Consider the following 23,205-nt stretch of genomic DNA (forward strand, 5'->3'; position numbering starts at 1 on the left):
AGTTGTCTTTTTCTTTCTTATTGGTGTCTTTTGGTAAATGTTCTATATTTTAATGTAGAATATTAATTTATTTCTCTTGCTACTTTTTGTGACTCAGTTAAGAAAATTTTACATGCCCCAAGGTTATGAACATTCTCGACTATGCCTTTTAAAATCTTAATTTCTTTAGCTTTCATGATTAATTTTTATCTCAAATTAACTTTATGTATAGTGTGAGGTAGGGATCAAGATTTATTTTTTTCCCTAGTTCCTCTAAAATCATTCATTACGAAGGCCATCCTTTTCCTTCACTGAACTACAGTGAAATCTTTATCATAAACTGAAGAATCTCATATGTGTGGTCTATTACTGTACTACCCCCCCCACACCCCCGCCTTGGCTTTTATATCCATTCTTATGCTGATATAGGGGTTTCCCTCATAGCTCAGTTGGTAAAGAATCTGCCTACAATTCTGGAGACCCTGGTTTGATTCCTGGGTCGGGAAGATCCCCTGGAGAAGGGATAGGCTACCCACTCCAGTATTCTTGGGCTTCCCTTGTGGTTCAGCTGGTAAAGAATCCGCCTGCAATGTGGGAGATCTAGGTTCAATCCCTGGCTTGGAAAGATCCCCTGGAGAAGGGAAAGGCTACTCACTCCAGTATTCTGGCCTGGAGAGTTCCATGGACTGCATAGTCCATGGGGTCGCAAAGAGTTGCACACGACTGAGCAACTTTCACTTCACTATGCTAATATAAGAAATTCAGTTTTTAATAATTTTTCCTTTGACATAGACATAGGCATTTAGAATGCCCTGTGATAAGTGATTTTATAGTAGAAATACAGGCTATAATACATGCCAGAGGACCTAACCTAGAGGGGTCAGGAATAGCTTTCTTAGTGGTTATGTCATTTAGGTTGTGAAACATTTCACAGATTTGCATGCCCACTCAGCAGTTTTCTCATTTTTTGATGGTCACACTGATTTGGTTGATATAAACCATGATGTGTATGCACTGGCCTGGAATAATAATGTCAATAAAACAAGGAAGATACCCAAATAGAGGAAGAATAATTTCATTGTAAAGATGTGAAACTGAAGCTCAAAGAAAATATGTGACTTGCTCAAGGTCAGAGAGTTGCGAGGTACGGTGTCTGGTTTAAGACTCAGATTTTCAAGTAGATCCAGTCTCTTCTGATGATATTGCATTGCCTCTGATTACAGATGCCCAAGGTCACTGAGCTGCAGAGTGGTGATCCCTAGATTTGCCCTCAGTTCTGTTTAACTCTATCCAGTATTCTTGATTGCCTCCCTGAAATAGCTCAATTATTTGTATGCCTACAAAAGTTATGAGCTAATTGAGTCTCATTTTAAGATAATAACTCTGCTCTAACACTATCAATATGTGTCCAAAAAATCTTAGGATGCATGACTAATTACACTTTTGAATTATATATGTTTAATTATACATTTGACTTGATAGTTTAGCATTTAGAATTATTGTCATTTTTCACTTACTGATCTTGCAGTCTAACTATCTTTGTTGTAGACTCCTTTATCATGCATGGAAGAGAAATACAGACATGATTTCTTCTTTCTGTTATGTTTATATATATGTTTTATATATATATATATATTGCTTTTAGTGGCAATTGCTTTAGTGTCATGAGTAGATGTAGCATAGAACAGATAGCATACAACAGATCAGTTTTCATAATGTACCCTTTGCAGGATAGATATCCTAAACTATAATTTTGTTGAAATGATTGAAATGTCTGTGAAAGACTTTGTCTTTTAGTGTATAAGACTAAGTATCCAATACTGAAAGTTTATATGACCCAAATGGAAAAATAATTCATGACAAGAATATGTAATTGCTAGCATAAGACTCTGAAAATTGTTTTTGGGTGAAACAGGCAGTTGCTTCCTTCTATTTGAGGCTCTGAGGACTTGGCTATTATCAGATAATGTATATTTGACTCAGTATTTATGGATAAAACCACCAACTTCTATCAAGTTGATCAAATATTTATTGAGCACTTATTATGTCCAAGACCACTTTGGGGAACAAAGAAATGTAAGTCTACCCTTGCGCTTAAGAATATATCAAATTGAGATACAGTTTAGACTGCTGCAATCAATTACACAGATGTCTCTAAATTCAGTGTCTGATGCTTAGTGTAAACAAGACAAAATGTGCTCATAATGAATCAAGTTTCCTTTGTCAAGTGATTTTGCTTCCCACATCACTGAGGTAACCTCCCATTTTCTTCCATCCTCTGCAATTATCAGCTTCAGCTGATTCCACAATCCACTGAGAAAGAGGGTGCAGGCCGCATTGTCAGTCTGCATCTTATTCGGGTCTTGCTTCCACTGCTATGAAGGCACTTAAATAGCCCTTTATCAACTCGGACCCCATGAGATTGAGTCTTTAATTTCTCTTGATCTCTAGACTTAGGAAATAACCCAATTCATTACTTAGCCATTATTTAATTCATTACTGTCATTAGAGACCAGGAGAAGCGTCTTACCAGGGCCGAGAAATATATGGCAAAGCTCACCTCTCTTTGTACAGTGCAATGAACAGACTGTGGAAGGACCCTGATTTAGAGTCCCATTTTTGCGATTTGGTTTCATTACATTCTCCAGTCCTAGATTTCTGCTGGATGACTCACAGGGGCATGGCCTAACCCGATAGAAGGAGGATGGCCGCCCCATACATTCACCCATACTTTGGGTCCTCAGTGAGCTACGGCAGACTCTATGAGATTGCCGATCTCGGAACAGAGCAGAAGAAATGGACACTAAAATGTATCAGGTGATAAACCGCAAGAGAGCTGCTTTCTCTGGACTGGGGAAGGCATGGAGCACTCTCTTCTAGGGGACATTCGGCCATGTCTGCAGATACTTCCTGTTTTCACGTGGAGGGGGAGTACACTACCGCCACCTGGTGGGCTGAAGCCACGCGTGCCGCTGACATCCTGCAGCGCACGTCCCAGCCGCCTCCTTCCTCAAACAATTGTCCAGCCCGCAGTGTCCATAACACCGCTGTGGAGGAGTCGAGGGCATCTGCCCAGTCCTGTCCCGTTATGAAACTTTACCTATTTTGTTGTATGCCCCTGTGGACTAGTTTGTTTTTAAGTGATTCATGACTTACAGATGGATGGACTTATAGCCCTATCTGTTTATCTGTCTTTACGTCTGTAACTATCTATCCATTCCCTACTTCATTTCACAAAGTATTATGTGCAGTTCATACAAACCACACTCAATAAAGTACTTAAAAATATATCTTCACAAGAGAGAAATTCTGAAAATACAGAGCGGCAAATATTAAGTCAGCAATATCAGCTTGAACAGAATATATGACACCGGTAACCTAATAATTGGGACTTTTAAAGTTGCTTTAATTTTCTGTAAGCTTTTTTGTAGTGAAAAAAATAAAATAAAATAAATAATTATATATATTTTTTGTTATCCATGAGGAGAAAATAGATTAATCAGGGGAAAGAAAGTGGTTCAAAGACATTTCTTATTTGGAACTTAACATACATCGGGGATAGCAAATATTTTTCTGAAAAGGGCAAGATAGCAAATATTTTTGGTTTTTTGGGCCATAAGGTCTCAGTTCAATTCAGTTGCTCAGTCACGTCTGACTCTTTGCGACCCCATGGACTGCAGCACGCCAGGCCTTCCTGTCCATCACCAACTCCCAGAGTTTACTCAAACTCATGTCCATTGAGTCAGTAATGCCAGTCCAACCATCTCATCCCCTTCTCCTCCTACCTTCAATCTTTCTCAGCATCAGGGTCTTTTCAAATGAATCAGCTCTTTACATCAGGTGGCCAAAATATTGGAGTTTCAGCTTCAACATCAGTCCTTCCAATGAACATTTAGGACTGATTTCCTTTAGGATGGACTGGTTGTATCTCCTTGCAGTCCAAGGGATCCTCAAGAGTCTTCTCCAACACCACAGCTCAAAAGCATCAATTCTTCGGTGCTCAGCTTTCTTTATAGTCCAACTCTCATATCCATACATCACTACTGGGAAAACCATAGCTATGACTAGACCGACCTTTGTTGATCTCTACTCCAATCATTTAATGGTGCCATTGTGGCCCCTAAATGTCCATAGATGATATGTAAACAAATGGTTATGACTATGTTCTAATAAAACTTTATTTATAAAAACAAAAGCTATGGGTCAGGCTTAACCCTCAAGCTATAGTTTGTAGAACCTCAGTGCAGATCTCAGCAACAACTGTAGATCAAATGAGAAATAGATTTTAAGATGATGTTCCCTAGACTACTGGGTGAAAACTGAAAGCATCACCCTATGGGATACTAAGCAAGACTTTCTATACCATTGACTGGCAATTTCTGTAAAGATAAAAGAGCAATAATAACAACAAAAAAACTCTTCAGGCTTCTTTCTGATATATATATATATGACTAAAATTGTTGTATTCCCACATATAAAACTAATCAATCTTGGTTCAGTAAAAAAATAAAATCTCCAATCAATGTATCTGATTTATATTTCAGTAATATAAAATACATATTCCTAGAAATTCACTGAGTAAAAATGATTTGTATATAGAATCACTAGAGTGAAGTTCAAAGTGTTTTAAGCAGAATCTACATTTAGACTGCATAAATATGTATACATATGTATATTTATTACAAAGGATATTATAGCAGATTAAACACAATTGAATTATTGCTAATAAGACTAGGCCAAAGTCTTTACAAGTATATCCATAGGGTCACAAAGAGTCAGACATGACTGAGCAGCTAAGCACAGCACAGCACATGCATTAAAATATATCAATTGTTCTAAGAAAGTTCACAGCTGTCTCTCTTCCATGTTCCTGATTTTGATTACTATCAGTGGTAGCTGGCTGATATCAGCAATACCAGAACTTGAATTTTAACTTGATATTTATCCATATAGGAGGAGAAGGAAACGGCAACCCACTCCAGTATTCTTGCCTGGAGAATCCCACGGAGAGAGGAGACTGGCAGGCTGCAGTCCATGGGGTCACAAAGAGTCGGGCACGACTGAGGGACTAAGAAGCACCCATGTAGGATCTAGAGAGTTGGCGGGTATTACTACCACCTGTGTGGATATCATGTCTGTCAGCCTGCATTTTGTTTTTCCCCAGCTCTCTTTTCCTCCTGCCGTCTATGTCTATTCACTCTACTGATCTGACTGCTTCTACCTCCCACTCACAGAAGGGCTATCAAGAATACTTGCAGAGTTGGTATTTTTGGAAATAAGGGAAGCATTGGACCATGAAATCAGATATTATCCATGCTGGTATCTTTCTTTTAGATTCAAGTATAGCTGATTTGCAATATTGTGTTAGTTTCTGGTATACAGCAAAGTGATTCAGTTATATATACAGGGATACATATTCTTTTCCATCCTGGTGTATTATAGGATCTTGAATATAGATCTCTGTGCTATACAGTAGGACCTTGTTGTTTATCTGTTTTATATATTGTAGTTAGTATCTGCTAATCCCAAACACTTAGCCCTTCCCCCTTAGGTAAACATATGCTTGCCTTCTATGTCTGTGAGTCTAGTTCTGTTTCCTAAATAAGTTCCTGTGTGTCATGGTTTGCTGCTGCTGCTGCTAAGTCGCTTCAGTCGTGTCCGAGATCCCACATATAAGTGATCATATGGTATTTGTCTTTCTCTTTCTGACTTCGCTTAGTATGATAACCTCTGTGTTCGTCTATGTTGCTGCAAGTGGCATTATTTTATTCTTTTCTACGGCTGAGCAACATTCTACTGTGTATATATGCACCGCATCTTTATCCATTCATCTGTCAAGGGACATTCAGGCTGTTTCTATGACTTGGCGATGTCAAATCTATGCTGTGTCTTGACTAAAGTAGTTATCTTATGGTATCTTCTAGTTTTCCCATTTTTCTATTATGTGTACATCTTTCTAAATTAATAAGAATCATACATTTTTATAGGGATATATTATGAAAGAACCCATTGTTGAAGGGGGAAACATCAAATAAAAGTTTTCTTTAGATATGAAATATCAAAAACCATAACTAGTCTATATATGTTTCATTCAGATATTGAACTTGTGGGTTGGTGGGTGTGTGAACTTTTGTAATGTACAAAAAGTTATTTTGGCACTACTTTTCCAGACTTATAGAGTTCCTCTTCCATATTTCCAATGAGAATCAATTCCTCAAATGGAATTTTATTGCAAACTGCTGGAAATACTATTTAAAACGGAAAGGCTGACAAGAACGGGTATCACGTGGCAGTAATGAATTCATCATGGGACTACTTGGAAGTGTATGACATTTTAAGTGCCTCATCATTCTGAATTCATTTGGCATTTATTGTAATAGAAATGACCATATTGAATTCATTTGGCATTCATATGGACTTCACATGTATTTATGGAGATATAACATGGTAATTTAACATTTACTGTACTAAGCATTATTTAATGGACATTGAAAGACATTGTCATACAATGCTTAATAAAGCCAGTACCTCTAAAGTTAATCTTCTGTCAAAACAAAGAAATGAAAAATCATTTTTATTCCCCAAGTACATGAGTAAATTATTTGGATAAGCCAAAATTATGTATTTATTCCCCCAAATCTGCTCTCTAAAATTTTAAGCCAGAAGGTTGACTCTAGGACCAAGACAATAAAACAGATGTTCAGTTTAGACTTCTTTATATTCTAAAATTGTCTGCAAATACATTAATTTCAGTCTAAAAATATTAAGGAAGATTTTCTTGGAACATCAGCAGTAAATTTAACACATGGCATGCCTTCAGTAGATTTATCTTTTTCTCCCCCTATAGAGTTCAGTGTGCTCCTTTTAACATAGTCCTGAAAAATAAATTTCTTTTTTATCCTTGCAGAAGAGCTATTTTTAAACCAAACAAATCATTGTTTGGGAACAATCAAAAGATAAGAGTCGCTTGGATCTTTACTGGAAAGTGAAGGAAGAGTTCTCCATCAATTATGATGGCAATCTCTTTTCGTCTAAGAACAGAGTTTCATGACACAGTGTAAGAGGAAGTTTGCTCTCAGCCACTTTTGAAGGTGCTGCTTAGGATGGCCTAGCCTTCCTTGAGTTTTTTCAGGTGCCCTGTTTACTCCACTCTAAAGCAGAGAACCTTTATTGAAAATTTAACAGATGACAGCAAATAACCAGTCCTCCTGGCTTGAATTAAGCCAGTGCTCAACTATGATTATAGAACATTGCTTATTTTAACATTAATTAACTGAAAATATATTAACAAGGCCTTGAAGAGATTAAAAAGTCATTTATTTTTATATATGTTCTATCTAGACTTTTTTTTTAAGTAATTAATATCACTTTCTGATGACCATAAGAGACTTGGCTAATGTGAATATCTTCCAACTCTACTTTGTGGCAGAGTCTACAAATTGCTGTCAAATCACCCCAAATACTCCTGCTCTGTGACCTAGCGTAGATTTTGAGAGCAGGGGGCTACAGGCTTCCTAGTACTTCCATAACAAAGTACCACAAATTGAGTTACTTAAAGCAAGAGAAATTTGTCGTCTCATGGTCGTAAAGGCTCGAAATTCAAAACCAAGGTGCTGGCAGGGCCTTGCTCCATTAGGTCCTCCAGGGGAGGCTCTTTCCTTCCTCCTCCAGGCTCTGGTAGCCCCAGGTATTCCTTGGCTTGTAGCTTAATCAGTCCCGTCTCTGCCTCTGTCTTCACATGGTCTTCTCCCTGGGTGTCTGTGTTTTCACACAGCATTTCCCTCTTCTTATAAGAAAATCATATCAACGCATATATATATGGGATTTAGAAAGATGGTAACGATGACTCTATATGCGAGACAGCAAAAGAGACATGGGTGTAAAGAACAGACTTTTGGACTCTGTGGGAGAAGGCGAGGGTGGGATGATCTGAGAGAATAGCATTGAAACATGTATATTACCATATGTGAAACAGATCGCCAGGGCAGGTTCGATGCATGAGACAGGGTGCTCAGGGCGGGTGCACTGGGATGACCCTGAGGGGTGGGATGTGGAGGGCGGTGGGAGGGGGGTTCAGGATGGAGAACACATGTACACCCATGGCTGATTCCTGTCAATGTATGGCAAAACCCACTACAATATTGTAAAGTAATTAGCCTCCAATTAAAATAAATTAATTAATTTTTTTAAAAAGAAAAAAAAAGGAACATCAGTCAAATTGAATTGTTGTTTAGTCACTATGTCATGCCCAACTCTTTTGTGACCCCAGGGACTGTAGACCACCAGGCTTCTCTATCCATAGGATTTCACAGGCAAGAATACTGAGGTGGGTTGCCATTTCTTCCTCCAGGGGATCCTCCCAGACCAGGGACTGAACCCACATCTCCTGCATTGGGAGGCGGATTCTTTACTGCTAAACCACCAGGGAAGCCCCAAATTGGATTAGAGTCCACCCAAAAGACATCTTAACTTTATTTCATTTTCAAAGACCCTATTTCCAAATAAGGTCGCTTTTACAGGTAGCAAGCTTTAGGGCTTTAGCATGCCTTTTTGAAGCATACAGTTCTTTAAGGGTTTCTTTGTTTTCTGCCATTTGTGCTAGAAATAGAGAAATAATGCTTCTTTACAGCAAATCATTTTTCTCATCCTTCACACATGCCCAAGAAAGATCGTTTTGTAGTCCTCTCCTCTTTGGTCTAAGCGAATCTCCTTGGTCTCTGTGATATAGTGTCTTTGTGTTAACTGTGAGTTCCTTTGCCTTCCAAATTCAATTTTGCTTTCATTGTTTGATAGGAGCCACAATCCTTATACAAACAGTTGGAGACTTTATTTAAAATCAGAATCAATCTTCACCATGGTTGACTTGGAATATCGGTTGAGTATCTCTTAGAAGAAGGCAGCAGGAATTCACTGTAATGTTTGGCATATCAGGAAAATGAAGGAGAGCATTGTTGGTGTGTGTATTCGTTTGCGAGGCCTGCTATCCCAAGGTGCCACACTGGGTGGCATACGTGACAGGTATTTATTATCAAACAGTTCTGGAAACCAGAAGTCTGAGATTGATGTGACGTAGTGTTGGTCCCTTCTAAGATCTGTGAGGGAGTCTGTTCCGTTTCTGCCTTTCAGCTTCTTGTGGTTGGCTGGCACTCTTTAGTATTCCTCGGTACACAAAGTGGTACTGCCCCGACTTCGCCTTCACCTTCACGTGGTGGTGGTCTAGCTTGAGTGTCTGCATCTGAGTTCAAATCTTTCCTTTCTCTACGGCCTCCAGTCATCCTGGATCAGGGCCCAGCTTAATGACCTCATTTAACTTGATCACTTCTATAAAGAGCTTGTCTCCAGATAAGGTCATATTCTGAGGTTCTGAGCATTAGGTCTCCAACGAATCTGGGTGGGGGAACACAATTCAGCCTGTACCAGTGGGCAGGTATGTGCACGGAGGAGGAGGGACGGACGCACGTTCAGGAGGCAGACAGGTCTGGATGCGGGAACTTGTAAACCTTCCAGAACTTTTACAGCTGACAGACTTCAGTTGAATATTACCCATTGCCATGTTTCTATGCCCTGAATTTCAGATCCCTGAGGAGAATTTTATTGATTCAGTTTGGCTCAGGTAACTTTCCTTGGGTCAGTCACCTGTGGCCAGGGGATGAGGGTATAGGATAGAATAGCCACGTTTTGGGGATTGTGTGTGTGTGCATGTGTGTGTGTGCGCATGCGTGCGCGCATGTATGTGTGTGTGTGTGTAGGGGTCTTATCTCAAAGTGAGTGGAATCATTGTGAGACTGTGTACTGGTAAAAAGGCATCTCCCTGCTATACTTCCCTGAGATGCCTTACAAGTGTCTGCAGAGAAGAGGCTGTGCTCCTGAAGGACGGATGGCTCTTCATTGATCATCTTAACTGACCTCCCATGGTTTGTTTTGTCTTGTTCTAGAGGGGTAGACCTGAGCAGTGAGTACTGACGCTCAGCCATATTTCACCATGAAAGTGCTGGGCACCCTGACAGGCAGCAACAAAAGTGGCCACACATCAGATTCTAAAACTAGAGCCTGGACAGGCTCAGCCTGTGGCAGTCAGTCCCCTGTATCAGGATGCCCAGCTCCCCACGGGCAGCATGCACAGCGCTCTCACAGGCTTCCCCAGGCAGTTGCAGGCCTGGCTCGAGTGGAGGGAAGTCCAGAGAGCTCGCAGAAGGGATCCATTCATCACAGACCAGTACTCTGTCTGGCTTCCATGACTGTCTCCCCAGTGGGGAGCTGGTGAATATTCAAGGACAGCAAGAGCATAAATAATCTGGCTAGCCGAGCTATCATAGGCCCGTAGGGCCTGGGGGTCTCAGCGTGTCTTCCTAAGTGTTCCATTTCCTTACCAGGAGCCACAGAGGTGCCACAAAGAGATGAGGCCAATAAACCACTGCATCTGTTTGTCTGTCATTTTTCTTTAGTGCAAGTTTTACAAGACTCCATCCCAACAGGGTCACAATCTCAACATGTCACTTTGCTGTACGCTTCACTGGAACATTGTGTTGTGCCAGAGCTGAATTAAATGTACAATTACGGCATATTTTCTTGAAAGGAGTTTTGACAATGATAAATGCATAGACATTTTTTTCACAGACAACCTGATTCCATGCTCATCAAGTTGCTCAGGATTCTCTCTGAAGAATCTGTCTCTTGTAAACAGTGAATTCTGGTTACTGGCTGTGGATATATGGGTTCAGGTTCAAACACCACTTCTACCAATTTTGCACCGTGTCAGCTTGGGAAGCTTTCTTAATCCTACTCGCCTACTTAGTTTTCTCATGTGTAAAAGGATGAGTTTAAATTACTTCCCTAATGGTACTGTTGTGTTAAATGAGACAACGCTTGGAAAGTAATTAGCACCATGCCTGGCAAATAGTAAGCTCTCAACGAGTGCTGGCTAGTGTTCATGCAGGTAATTTGTCCTCTTAACTGCAGTGGTGGTTCTTACATGAATTCTGATCCCAGGCATATGGGGAAAGGTGCTTTTTGTTATTCACAAAGCAGGGGGTGAACAGGATTTTTCTACAGACCCTTGAATCTAACAATAGTAGCTAATGTCTATTTATAATGTGCTAGACGGAGTAATAAGTTTTGTGTGTGTGGATAATATTATTTTGTTCTCATACAAACCCTATTAATTTCGTGTTACTTATCTATCTCATGTATTGGAAATCTTGACCAGCCAGATATATAGCCCACTGGCACCTCCAAAGCACCTCTCTCCCTGGGCCACAAGATACTGACCTGAGTGGACCTTATCAGCCTGGCTGCCTTGCTCCCTAGTTTCTGGTTGGGTTCTCTGGGTGTATCAGTGGGGGTCCTGGCAGAGAATGGATGACACAGTCAAACTAGTTCACTTGAAAAGAATGCAATAAAGTGACTATTGATTGACAAAGATAGTGAGCAATGTCTATGGAACTTGCAAGGAGCGCTTCCTGGGCTAGCGGTAGTGGGCATCTTCACCACCACAAGGCTTACAGGGTAAAAGACGAGAGCCGTTACCAGAATGGGAGTCACAGAGAGACACATGTGAAAAGGGCCATCTGTGACAGGACTGTGGTCCTCAGGCGAGGGAGGCAGATAGTCTTCATGACCTTTAGGAAGAAAACCTCCTCTTCCATCTCTGGGGCTCCTCATTTGCTGAACCCAATTGGAAGCCTGTGGATGAGGCTTGCAGGCAAGCTACTGAAGGACAGAGCAGGGTGAAGAGGTGAGGGAATTCAGCCCATCTACCTGTGAACACAACAGTCAGTGATACTTGCTTTAAGCAATGGAGGATTATTCCTTTGCTCTACTGTTCTAAACTGCTCATTTCCTCCTGTCTCTCTCTTCCATTATTTTTCCTCATAAACTGTGATCTCTAAATATTGTAGTGGGAAACTTTAAATGGCTTGGCATCTTAGAGTAATCCCACCATTCTTAGATTTGAGGATATTTCATTGTGAAAAGGTCAAGATAAAAAAAAATACGTTACTAAAATTCCATTTATCCTTTATTTTCTCATAATATAAAAAAAGGTTACTGCCAAATATGGCAATAAAGATTTTATTGCTGAAATTTTTACAACAAAAACAAGCATATCTCTTAATGAATTTTGCTTTATTACATTAATAATTGCCCACATGGGGTCCCTGGGTCTTAGGAGACCATAATGGTAGCAATAGAGGTCTGCAAGCTATTTTAAATATTTCAGAGAAATCTAATATAATCATTCTTTTAGAAGTGATAAAGCTTCACAGACTAACAAAAACATCAAGATTCAGTGCTTTTACTGAAATGATGTTAGCTCTAGGAGGTGACCCTGGTAATTTCATGCTGATCAGAAGCTCTGATTGGCAGTTATATGTGTCTTTGATTAATAAAACATGGGAGATCAAATGAATTATTACTTAATCTGTGCAGTTTGTAGATAAAGTCTTTGAAAATCCAGAGTCAATTGAGGGAAAATAATTAACCGGATGCTCAGTAGTGAAATAATAAGCACAATACTGACTTGGTGTTCCTCATGTGTGTAGGGAGGCCAAAGTAGGCTTCTAGATGGGGCAAAACCTGCTTAAAATTTCAAGATAATTATTTGTTTTTGGTAATAATAACATTAACCATAATAGTTATGATGGTTAACAGCTCTTACACGGTCAGACACAGTGCTGAAATGCTCAACGTGTGTCCTGCTTAATCCACTCAGTAGTCCAAAAAGAAGACATTTCCAATTATGCCTTTCCTTAAAATTTTTACTGTAGTATAATTACTTTACAATGTTGTGTTAGTTTCTACTGTAGAGAAACAAAGTTTTGGTTTTTTTTTTTTTTCTTTTTGGGCAGTGCTGCATGTGGGATCTTAGTTTCCCAACCAGGAATCACACTCACACCTCCTTCAGGGGAAGCATGGAGTCTTAACCACTGGATCACCAGGAAGTCCTTGATTCTCTCTTGTCTTAAGTTGAATTTCCTCAGAAGCAGACTCAAAGATGAGGATCTGTATGCAGGTTTTTCACTGGGAGGTGATGCCAGGAAGCACTGGTAGGGAATGAAGTGAGCTGAGCAGGGAGGGAAAGCAGTACAAGATACATTAATGGGCAGATTTGCTTCTGTGGGAGCTGGGTTCAGTAATCCTCAGTAGGTTTAGGAGACATGGAGAACACCACCATTTATACATTCACATAGTTGCGCTGCATGATCAGCGAGGAAGAGTGGGTATTGGTCCACCAGATTCTGTTTGTAATTGGTTGAAAGCCACTTCCAGAGGCACTGACTATCAAGTACCTCTAGTTTGCCCTACTGCGGGGCCAAGAACGCTCCTATGGCTGGAGAAAGGCCTGGGTTTTAGAGACACAGATGCTGGCACAAAGAAACCTTTGGTGATGCCAGAGGACGAGGGCAGGTGCAAACATCTCCTGCATTCCTGTCCTGCAAACAAGAAAGCCAAGACTTCATGAGTTGAAATACCTTGTCCAAAGTCACAGACCACTTGTGATGAAGTGCCCTTCCATGGATATTTATTACTACCCATGACTAAAGCCTACCAATATACAATAGCCTACTAAATGAGTTCTTACTCTTAGAGTTTAAATTTTTTTTTACAACAGCTTTATTGAGATATGATTCAATAACATACATTTCACTCATTTAAAGTCTACAATTCCGTGGTTTTTGGTGTATTCACAGAGTTGTGCAACTGTGAAAACAATTGATCTTAGAACTCTTTAATCAGCCCCGGAGAAACCCTGTGTCCATTAATAACCGTGCTTCATTTCCTGTATCTTACCCTCGGCAGCTGCGAACCAATAACCTACTTTCTGTCTCAGTGGATTTGCTTTTTCTGGATGTTTCATATAAATGAAATCATACATTATATTATCATTTTGCCTGGCTTCTTTCACTTAGCATAGTGTTTTAAACATTCATCCCTATGTAACATATACTAGTACTTCATTCCTTTTTATTGCCAAATAATTCTCTGTTGCATGGATATATCATGTTTTCTTTATGCACTCATTAGTTGATGGGCATTTGAGTTGTTTCCGCTTTGGCTATTGTGCATAATGTTGCTATGAAAATTTGGTTTTAGGTTTTCTTTATAGACACGCGTCTTCATTTCTTCTGGGTGTCTCCCTAGGGGTGAAATTGTTAGATTATATGGCAACTCTGTTTTAAACCTTTAGTGGGCTGTTAGGCTCTTCTCTACGATGGGCTCACGGTTTATTGATGACTAGACTGCTGTTCAACTGAGTACAGTCTGACTCACATTGTTTGGCAAAGGAGAAAAACTCCCACTATGCACTTGCACAGATAGATTTCAATTTCTAAAGCATTCAAGAGGATGTTATCAGTGCACTGTCAACTGTTAAGTTGATCTTGGTTCTCCGTGCCTGTACTTCTTGCTTTCTGCTGATAAATGATTAACACTCTAGCTTCACCATTATTTGTTTAGTTTATGATTATGGGTTGTCTGGTTAACCCTACTGGGTGTAGTAATGCATGTTTTCATCAAGAGTATTTTTGGCCTGCAGTTTCTAAGTAGCTAGAATTTAAGGCATATTTGAGTGGCAGTTCATTAAACATACATTTGTTTTTGTTTTTATTTGGCATCTGCTGGAAAATCCCATGGACGGAGGAGCCTGGTGGGCTGCAGTCCATGGGGTCACTAAGAGTCAGACACAACTGAGCGACTTCATTTTCACTTTTCACTTTCATGCATTGGAGAAGGCAATGGCAACCCACTCCAGTGTTCTTGCCTGGAGAATCCCAGGGATGGGGGAGCCTGGTGGACTGCCATCTATGGGGTTGCACAGAGTCAGACACGACTGAAGCAACTTAGCAGCAGCAGCAGCAGTGAGTCAGACACTGTGTTTGGTACTAGGAATATAGTTGGGAGTGGGGGCAAAACAGACACAATTGTTAGAGAGAAATACACTTTGAGAGGAACTGCACCAGAAGATGCACTTCTGAGTCACTGTTGGGGACCTCTTCCCCAGGTGGCTATTGAATCTCTATAATTCACTTTGAATCTAAGGCTGGCTTTGCTCAAAAATGCTACATCATCAGTTAATGCTGATATATGGCTAAATATAAGCCACACAATTGAGAAATGGAAAACCTCTTCTGCACAAGGGGCTTGCAATTTAAATAGAGAGAAGGCTTTCCAAAGTGGCTTCCACCTAGAGTAGTCAAGTAAATAATACCTATTAATGCCTACGGGGGCAGTGATGGTTGAAAGGGTTTTGTCTTTGCTCTCATGGTCTTCTGAGGATGATTTAACTTGGAAAAGAAAAAGTTTGGTTGTTCCTATGGCTATAAAAATGTTAACTCAAGGTTCTACATAAGCAAGTCTATACACTCACTGTTGTCGTGAATTTATTATTAACTCTCTTCTGGACTCCGCCTCTTGGATGTCCCACTACCATATCATACTCTCGAAGTACAAAATTCAACTCGCAGCCGACCCATAGCCCCACCCTCTGCCCAGCCCCAAGTCTGCTTTTGATCCTGTGCATACTTTCTATTTTAGCTATTAAGGGTGGTTCACCCTGCATGGTTCAAACCACAAATTTGGGCATGACTCTTGTTCCTCCACTAGCTTTCTTCACCTGATTACCAGTCAGTCATCAAGTCTTAATTAGGTTTCCCACTTATCTCCCACACGGATCTATACTCTCCTTTCCCATACATGCCCTATACCAAGGCCATCGTCATCTCTCACTTCTTCACTCTTCTCCTAAACTCTAGAGTCCACTCTACAATCTTTGCTCCAACAGGCAACCAATGGGTCATTCTAGAGCTCACACGTATCTTCTTATTTCCCTTTAGCTCTCTTCTGTGGCTAACCTTTGCCCTCATGTTCAAGTCCATGTTCTTTAACTTGGGCGAGCACAACTTTCACAGCCTGGGTCCTGATGACCTGTCAAGTTTGACCACCCTTGCTGGATGCTCTAAGTTAAGCAGAGCCAAACCAAACCTCTTGCTGCTGCTGCTGCTGCTAAGTCACTTCAGTCGTGTCCGACTCTGTGCGACCCCATGGACTGCAGCCCACCAGGCTTCTCTGGCCATGGGATTCTCCAGGCAAGAACACTGGAGTGGGGTGCCATTGCCTTCTCCAATGCATGAACGTGGAAAGTGAAAGTGAAGTCGCTTGGTCATGTTTGACTCTTAGCGACCCCATGGACTGCAGCCTACCAGGCTCCTCCATCCATGGGATTTTCTGGGCAACAGTACTGGAGTGGGGTGCCATTGCCTTCTCCCAACCAAACCTCTTACCATCCCTTAATGTGCTAGATTCTTTTGCATTGGAGACTTTGCTTAAGCTGAACTTTTGAAAGTACTTTTTCAACAGCATTTGGCTCAGTAGATTTCCATTCTCTCCATATATTAGTAGTGATGTGGATTCAGATGTCATCACAAAGATCCCAAATGGCAGTGGCTTCAGTAATATATTCAGTATATATTCAGTAATATATTCAGTAATATAGACGTATATTCCTATCTCAAATGATGATCCAGACATAAATAGTTCCAGATTGATGTGGTGGCCCAACTCTGTCAGAGATCTGGTGGAGACAGGGATGTAGATAAGAGAATCTGTCTGAGAGATTTGTGAAAGGCCAAATCTCTCTCTCTCTCGTTTTTTTTTTTGTTTTTTTTTTTTGTTTTTGCTGCTCTGTGTGTTTGGTGGGATCCTGCAGGTTGATCCTAGCTCCCCAACCAGGGATTGAATTGTACCCACTGTAGTAAAAGCGCCAAGTCCTAACCACTGGACCACTAGGAAATTCCCAAGGTCTGACACCTCTAATTTTCTGGCATCCACGGAATGTTGCTTCTGTCGCCATGGTCCCAGGTGGCTCACCATCACCTCTCATCCAAGTTAGTGGGACGGGGAGGAGGTGTTCCCATAAAGTATGCAATTGAGAAATTGTATCCACCACTTGACTCATATCTCATCAGCCGGCAATTGGCCACACAGTAATATCTAGCTGCAAGGAAGATCAGGAAATAAAGCGTTGGTCTTTCTTTGAGGGGCAAATCATTCCTGGCACATTCTTTCATGCAAAACTAATCTAGAGAAATAAGTATATTTTCGCTTCAGTCGTGTGAAGTCTTGGCAGAGTTAAGGGCACAGGAGTCACGCCCGTTTTGGCCAAATGAACAAATTTACAAACCAGTGGTGTCAGATATTGGAACTTCAAGGTGGACCAAGGCCACCAGGGGGGTGGCAGTAGCACCCACACTTACAAATGATTGCAAACTGAACACAGAGATGTGAGGTACTTGCCCAAGAACATATACAACGTGTATGCACCACCTGTTACCTTTTGGTGAACAGACGATACGGACAATGTATCAGCGTGGCTAAGAACATGAGCTTCAGACTTGGAAACGTCTGGATGCATCACTTACTGGTGTTGTCATATTTATAAAGTTCCTTAACTTTCCTGAGCTTCATTTCCTCAGGAGGATGTTATGCACATTAAGTGAGAGAATAACATGGACCGTGCCAAGGAAAACACCTAGCCAGTGATAAGCGCTTGATAAATGGTGGCTGGTGCTAGTTTCCACAGTGAGCATTTCCTACACTTTTGTCAGTATTGTTATCAGTAATTGCCTCTGTTGGAGAAATGGCAGCCAGGGCATGGGTTCTCATAGCTTTGTGTGTGTCCATTCCTTCCAAAGCAGACAAAAGAAAATCTGTAACAGAATCATCTTCACTTTCCCCTTCATCTATCTGGCCCAAGATGTCTATGTTTGTCTAAGGGGTGGCAAATAGGATTGAGAGGCCGCTGCTCTGTCCCAGCCTTAGTAAATTTACAGATCAGTAACTAAGTGTGCAGACTATGGAGGGAGACTTGCCTCAGCTGGAACTCCAGTTTAAATGCTGTCTGGCCTTGGAAAAGGTCCTTGACTTCATCATTCTCTGCTTCTAAAAGTGAGGATAATATGAGCACATACCTTAGAGCGATGGTGGAGGAATCACTGCGATCATTCACACACAAGTGTTCAAAACAGTATCGGGCATATTGTCCATGCTTGGTAGATGTACATGGACTCTGATTTCCCCCGTAAAGCCTGGCTTTCAGTGGAGGCAGTAGGGATGAAAGGAGAATGCAGAGAAGAGAAACTTAGAAGGCAGAAACGCAACGCCTGGGGTTAGTCTAGTGTCTAGGGAAAGTTAGAGAGATCCAGCAAATATATCATGAGAAAATCAATTTTTTGCTGGAATGCTTCACCAACACAGAAAGTGCAGAGGAGGAGCTGTATGAGGGGAACAGAATGAGCGTGTGACGTTAGATGTGCCGGATTTCAAATGGTCGAAGGATTCACACATGGGCATAGCAGACAGGCATTGCATAGTTGAGCCCCCAGCTTTGCAGAAAAGGCTAAGCACAAAATGCCTACTTAGAAGACATTCTAAAGTCACTCAAAAGTGAGCAGCACAGATCCAAGGCTCAGCTGTCTTCAGGGATCGGCAGTGGTCAGGTGAAAGGTAGAAATGAGTGATGGTTAACTCGGAGCCAACAAGTCAGGGCAAGCCCTACTGAAGGCCTTCAGGTGATGTTATCTGGACGAAAGAACACATTTTAGGAGTATTCAGCCTCAGGGCTGAATGTGACTTTTCATCCAAGCAGATATTGAAGTCCTTGAAATGAATGAAATCTACCCCAGGAACTGCCTAGTGTGAAAAGAGAAGATTAAAGATCAAATTGAAATGTGCTTAGACTTCTCTGGTGTCACTGAAATCTACATTGTACGGTCTTTAGGCAAGAAACGAGGCTCTCGCAGCAGTGTTCATGGTCTGACAGCTGTAACCAATACCTCACATTTTCCTTTGGATATAAATAATTATCTTTCACAGCAATGGTATATACAAAGCAAGGAAATTCCCCCTGTTATTTGGAAAGCCTCTGCTTCAGAATTCGTGTTTATCTTCCTATATCTTTCCTACATTTCAAACTCATGTTTTGCTTCAAGAGAAGACAGAGACAAGAAAGCATTGGTGGTGGCTTGATTTCAGTCAACTCTGGATCACATTTTTGGGGGACAGAGGGCATTTTGCCCCTCCTTTTGCCTCTGTAACAAAATACCACAAACTCAGTCACTTAAAATAACCTAGATTTATTCTCTTATGGTTCTGGAGGTCAGAAGTCCGAAAGGATGTCCTAGACTAAAACCAAGGTGTCTGCAGGGTTGTATTTCTTTCTGGAGGCTCTAGCAGAGTATCTGTTTCCTTTCGTTTTCCAGCTTCTAGAGGCTCGTGGCCCCTTTCTCCATCCTCAAAGCCAGCAAAGCCACATCTCTCTGACCACTGCCTCTGCAGTTCTCCCCTCCCCTGGCCCGACTTTCTCTTCTGCCTTCCCCTCATTTCGAAGGAGCTTGTGATTACACTGGGTTCACCTGGACAGTCTACTGCATTCTCCTTATTTTAAGGTCAGGCTGATTAGCCACATTAATCCCACCTGCAAAATCCCTTTGCAATGCAAGTTTACACATTCTTTTGTGTTGCTGAGTTGCCTACCATGGTTCAGATGTACCATCTTCTGCTTGACAAAGGACATCTGGATTGTGTTCATCTTCTAGCAATTTTGAGTAGGGCAGCTATGGACATTTGTGTACAGGTTTTTGTTCAAATAGAGGTTTTTGTTCTCTGAGACAGATGCCCCAAAGTGCAATGGCTGGGTTATGTGGAAATAGCGTGTTCTGTTTTATAAAAACTTCCAAACTGTGTTTCAGAGTGGCTGGACCATTTCGCATTCTACGGAGAATTTTGAGCAGTTGTTGTGATACTATGTGTGATTTAAAACCATTACCTGGTGGATGGGTCAAGCGCGCCTGCAGGTGGGGCAGAGGAAGGAAGTCAGCGGGGGTCTAGGTGAGGCCCGCGGTGTAGCACGGGGTGGGCGAGGTGCAGGTGGTGAGAAGCAGTCCTGTGAGAGGCATGCCTGGACGCTCGTTGAGAGTCACTGCAGAATTGCTCAGGGCAAGAGAGAGGAAGAGGATCCCAGGAGGATTCCAGCACTTTGGGCTCGGGCAGGTTGGTGAACAGTTTTCCTATTTGTCTTACAGGATGGACTTGGGCAGAAGTGAATGTGGGGAGGGGGTGAAGGGGTGAAGTTCATCGTGTTGAACTTGATGTGTCTGTCAGAATTCTGAGTGGAAACTCGTTGAGTGGTTGGTTAGAAATAGGAGTCTGGAGTCTGGGGAAGGGTTGGGAGGCTGGAGCTACAGAGGAAAAGGATAATGTGTCTGAACACGCCCAACACAAAGCTTGGCATTGCTCACTGACAAGAACTGTCCACTTGATGTGATGTCAAAGAATTGTTTTCACCTTCTGCGCATCGCAAGGAAAATACACACTAGCTTTCATTGCAGTGGTAAGTACTGTAGCTACAAGAAAGTGAAAATCAGAAACAAAGAGTGATGGGCACCAGTGTTTTCACTTGGTTTATTTCTGCTCTCTCCTAGGGAACTCCTTTGTGTGAGCACATCTCAGAGAAGGTTTTTTCTTTCATTTGTCTGTAGCGAGGTTGCAGTAGGTTTTCTCTTTATTTAAAATGACAGTTGTTAATGCAAACAAGTCCATGGTGACTCAGAATTATAGGAGGAACTCTATACAAATCGTTTTTGGTACAAGTGTTTCTATACTGTGTTGCAAATTTCCGGGGTAAGAAAGAATAGTAAACATATAGACAACTGCCTTGCTGCAGGAGCATTGGATTCTTAGGTTCTGGGGTTGTCTTGGTGAGCACCCTCTGAGCTGCAACTGGGAGGCCAGAGCAGATGTCTGCTTCTATTGATGGGTACCTTGTGATGTGCAATTTCACCTCCACTTCCCCCAAGACACCCAACTCACCTTCAACCTTCCCAAAAAGGGAACTGAGGCCCAGAGATGAGACATGACTTCCCATAATCAGTGTGAGGGAGCAGCCCAGCCAGGCCTCCTGATTAACATGAGCCCTGGTTCTTTAACCCATGCCCACCGCAGGGTGCTCCTTGGAAAACAAGCAGCTGTTAACCCACAGTTCTGGGGAAATGGAGAATAGAAAGTTGTGGTCTTTTCTGTTTCTTTAGGTTACTTTCCAATAGCTAAATCCTCTAGATATGTAATGTATTATGTTCAGGCCTTAAATGATAAAGAGTTGAAACTAGCCCCTTGCAATCAACATACTGGGATGGACTCCCTGTCTTCATTGGTGATTCAGTCTTTTGTCCGTGAGAACTGCCCAAGGAACTAAAAACTGCACTGGTACCTGGGCCTCATCCTGGACCAACTAAGTCAGAACCTCTGGAATCACCCACCCTTTTTTGAGAATAAATCCACGGTTAAAATAATAGAGATGCCGTGGTTGGCCAGAAAGTGTTCTCCCAAAAGATACTCCCCTGCCAAGTCCCAGGAACCGAGGGATGTTAGTTTATTTGGAAATAAGTATGTTGACAGATGTGATTAGGTTAAGGCTATTGAGATAATCCTGGGTTGTCCATGTGGACCCTAAATCCAACTCCAAGTGTCCTTCCAAGAGACACAGAGGAAGACAAAGACACAGGGAAGGAGAGATGTGACCGGGAGAGAAGAGGAGCAGCCACAGGCCCAGGACCACCGAGAACCACTAGGAGCTGGAAGAGGCAGGAAGAATTCTCTAGAGCCTCAGGGGAGAACTAACCCTGCCAACACCTTGACTTTGAACTTCCGTCTCTAGAACTGTGAGAAAATACATTGCTGTTGCCTTTTGGCCACATAGTTTGTGGTCATTTATTACAACAACAATAGGAATCTAATAAAGACCTATATTAATTTGCAAATATGCAAAGGAAATTAGGAGAGATGGGATACATGAAAAAGGGGTGGAATCCATGTAATTTCTGAGGGAGGAGAAAGACAAGTGGTTATCTAGAAGATGAACTAGAAGCTGATCAGCATGTGGGTATTAATAAAACTCTAAACACATGGGCAATGTGATGGGAGTTCTGAAGACCAAATAACACTTCTGGGAATGATCCATCTGCACTTCATTTCTGAACATGGGTTACTTCATTTACAGTCTTTTAAAAGAATCTCAAGGTGTTAGTATGTATAGCAGTACTGAGCCTGGTTTCCTGTGATAAATAAACTTCACATTTTTAGTAATTTATTTACTAATGGTCACTAATGACCTGGGATCCAGGACAAATATCTTTAAACAGATCAGGGAAATGATACATAAGGGAAAAAGTAATTCACAAAGTACAAACAGATTTTTCTGGTTAAGACATAAAGCTTCCTTGATCTTGTTCTTTATAGGAACCATGTATTAATGCAGTGAGGCAGCTGTGGTAGAGAAATAAATGGAAAGAAAGTACAAAATCAGCAAAAGACAAAGAGAAAAGAAGGAAGGATGGGAGGAAGCTAGTTAGCTTTATGTGAAATGTAAACAGCCTCTCAGAATGCCGGGTATGAGTGCAAGTGTTAAAGCCTCTGAGTCTAGCTAAGCTTCTGTCCCTCCGGTCACACAGGCCTCTGACGTTCATCTCTGCGTCTTTCCTAGTCTCTTTCCCCCTGTAGGGCCAGAGAGCTCTGTCTTGCTGGGCTGCTGACCCCAGAGCCCAGCACTGTGCTTGACAAGCCTCTCGATCATTTGGCTCATGTCCTGCTCCAGTCAACTTAATTCAGATGGCTCTCACCTTCATTTAATTACTGATATAGAGTCCCATGTTCTCTGCACATACCCTCTCCACCGCTTCCCCCAGAGCAACCAGCATCAGGGTTTAAAATGCCCTATTGAGCTGGTCAGTCCCCCTGCTGCCCAGCCCATGACCTCTTCTGCTTGAAATGGTTCAACTGCTTCATTTTGCCACAAAGAGCCAGTCCCTGCCAGGGCCTCCCTTCCCTGCAGACCTCAGCTCTGTGCTCCTGGGGTGCCCACGCACCTCCTCTTGCCCCTCTGTTCCCTCGGTCAGCTCTGCAGTGAGCTTCTGTCTCAGCCTCTCTACCCAGCCCCTGCCCCTCCTCTGCCTTCACCCCTTTCCTGTCTCAGAACTCACCTCTAACTACACGTTAGGTATCCCTGTTCTGCCTGATGTTCTCTCATACTCCGTCTTCCCTAGTGTTTATAATTACAACTTTGCTGCTGCTAAGTTGCTTCAGTCGTATCCGACTCTGTGCGACCCCATAGACGGCAGCCCACCAGGCTCCCCATCCCTGGGATTCTCCAGGCGAGAACAATGGAGTGGGTTGCCATTT

General features: G+C 41.9%; 1 protein-coding gene across 4 annotated transcripts in view; it reads left to right on the forward strand.

The window, feature by feature from the left end:
* Positions 1-23,205, forward strand: part of CDH13 (cadherin 13) — a 1,017,465-nt gene that overhangs the window by 287,903 nt on the left and 706,357 nt on the right. The window contains exon 1 of one of the 4 annotated variants that reach the window (XM_055551336.1): positions 19,791-20,022. The exons of 2 other annotated variants lie outside the window; for them this stretch is intronic. In XM_055551336.1, coding sequence (XP_055407311.1) covers positions 19,806-20,022 — 217 coding nt within the window. In that variant the 5' untranslated portion in view covers positions 19,791-19,805. Of the gene's footprint in view, positions 1-19,790; positions 20,023-23,205 lie in introns of those variants that run through there. One more of the 4 variants, XM_055551338.1, reaches the window with a different exon arrangement.

Source organism: Bubalus kerabau, chromosome 17 (genome assembly GCF_029407905.1).
Source record: "Bubalus kerabau isolate K-KA32 ecotype Philippines breed swamp buffalo chromosome 17, PCC_UOA_SB_1v2, whole genome shotgun sequence".
Lineage (NCBI taxonomy): Eukaryota > Metazoa > Chordata > Mammalia > Artiodactyla > Bovidae > Bubalus > Bubalus kerabau.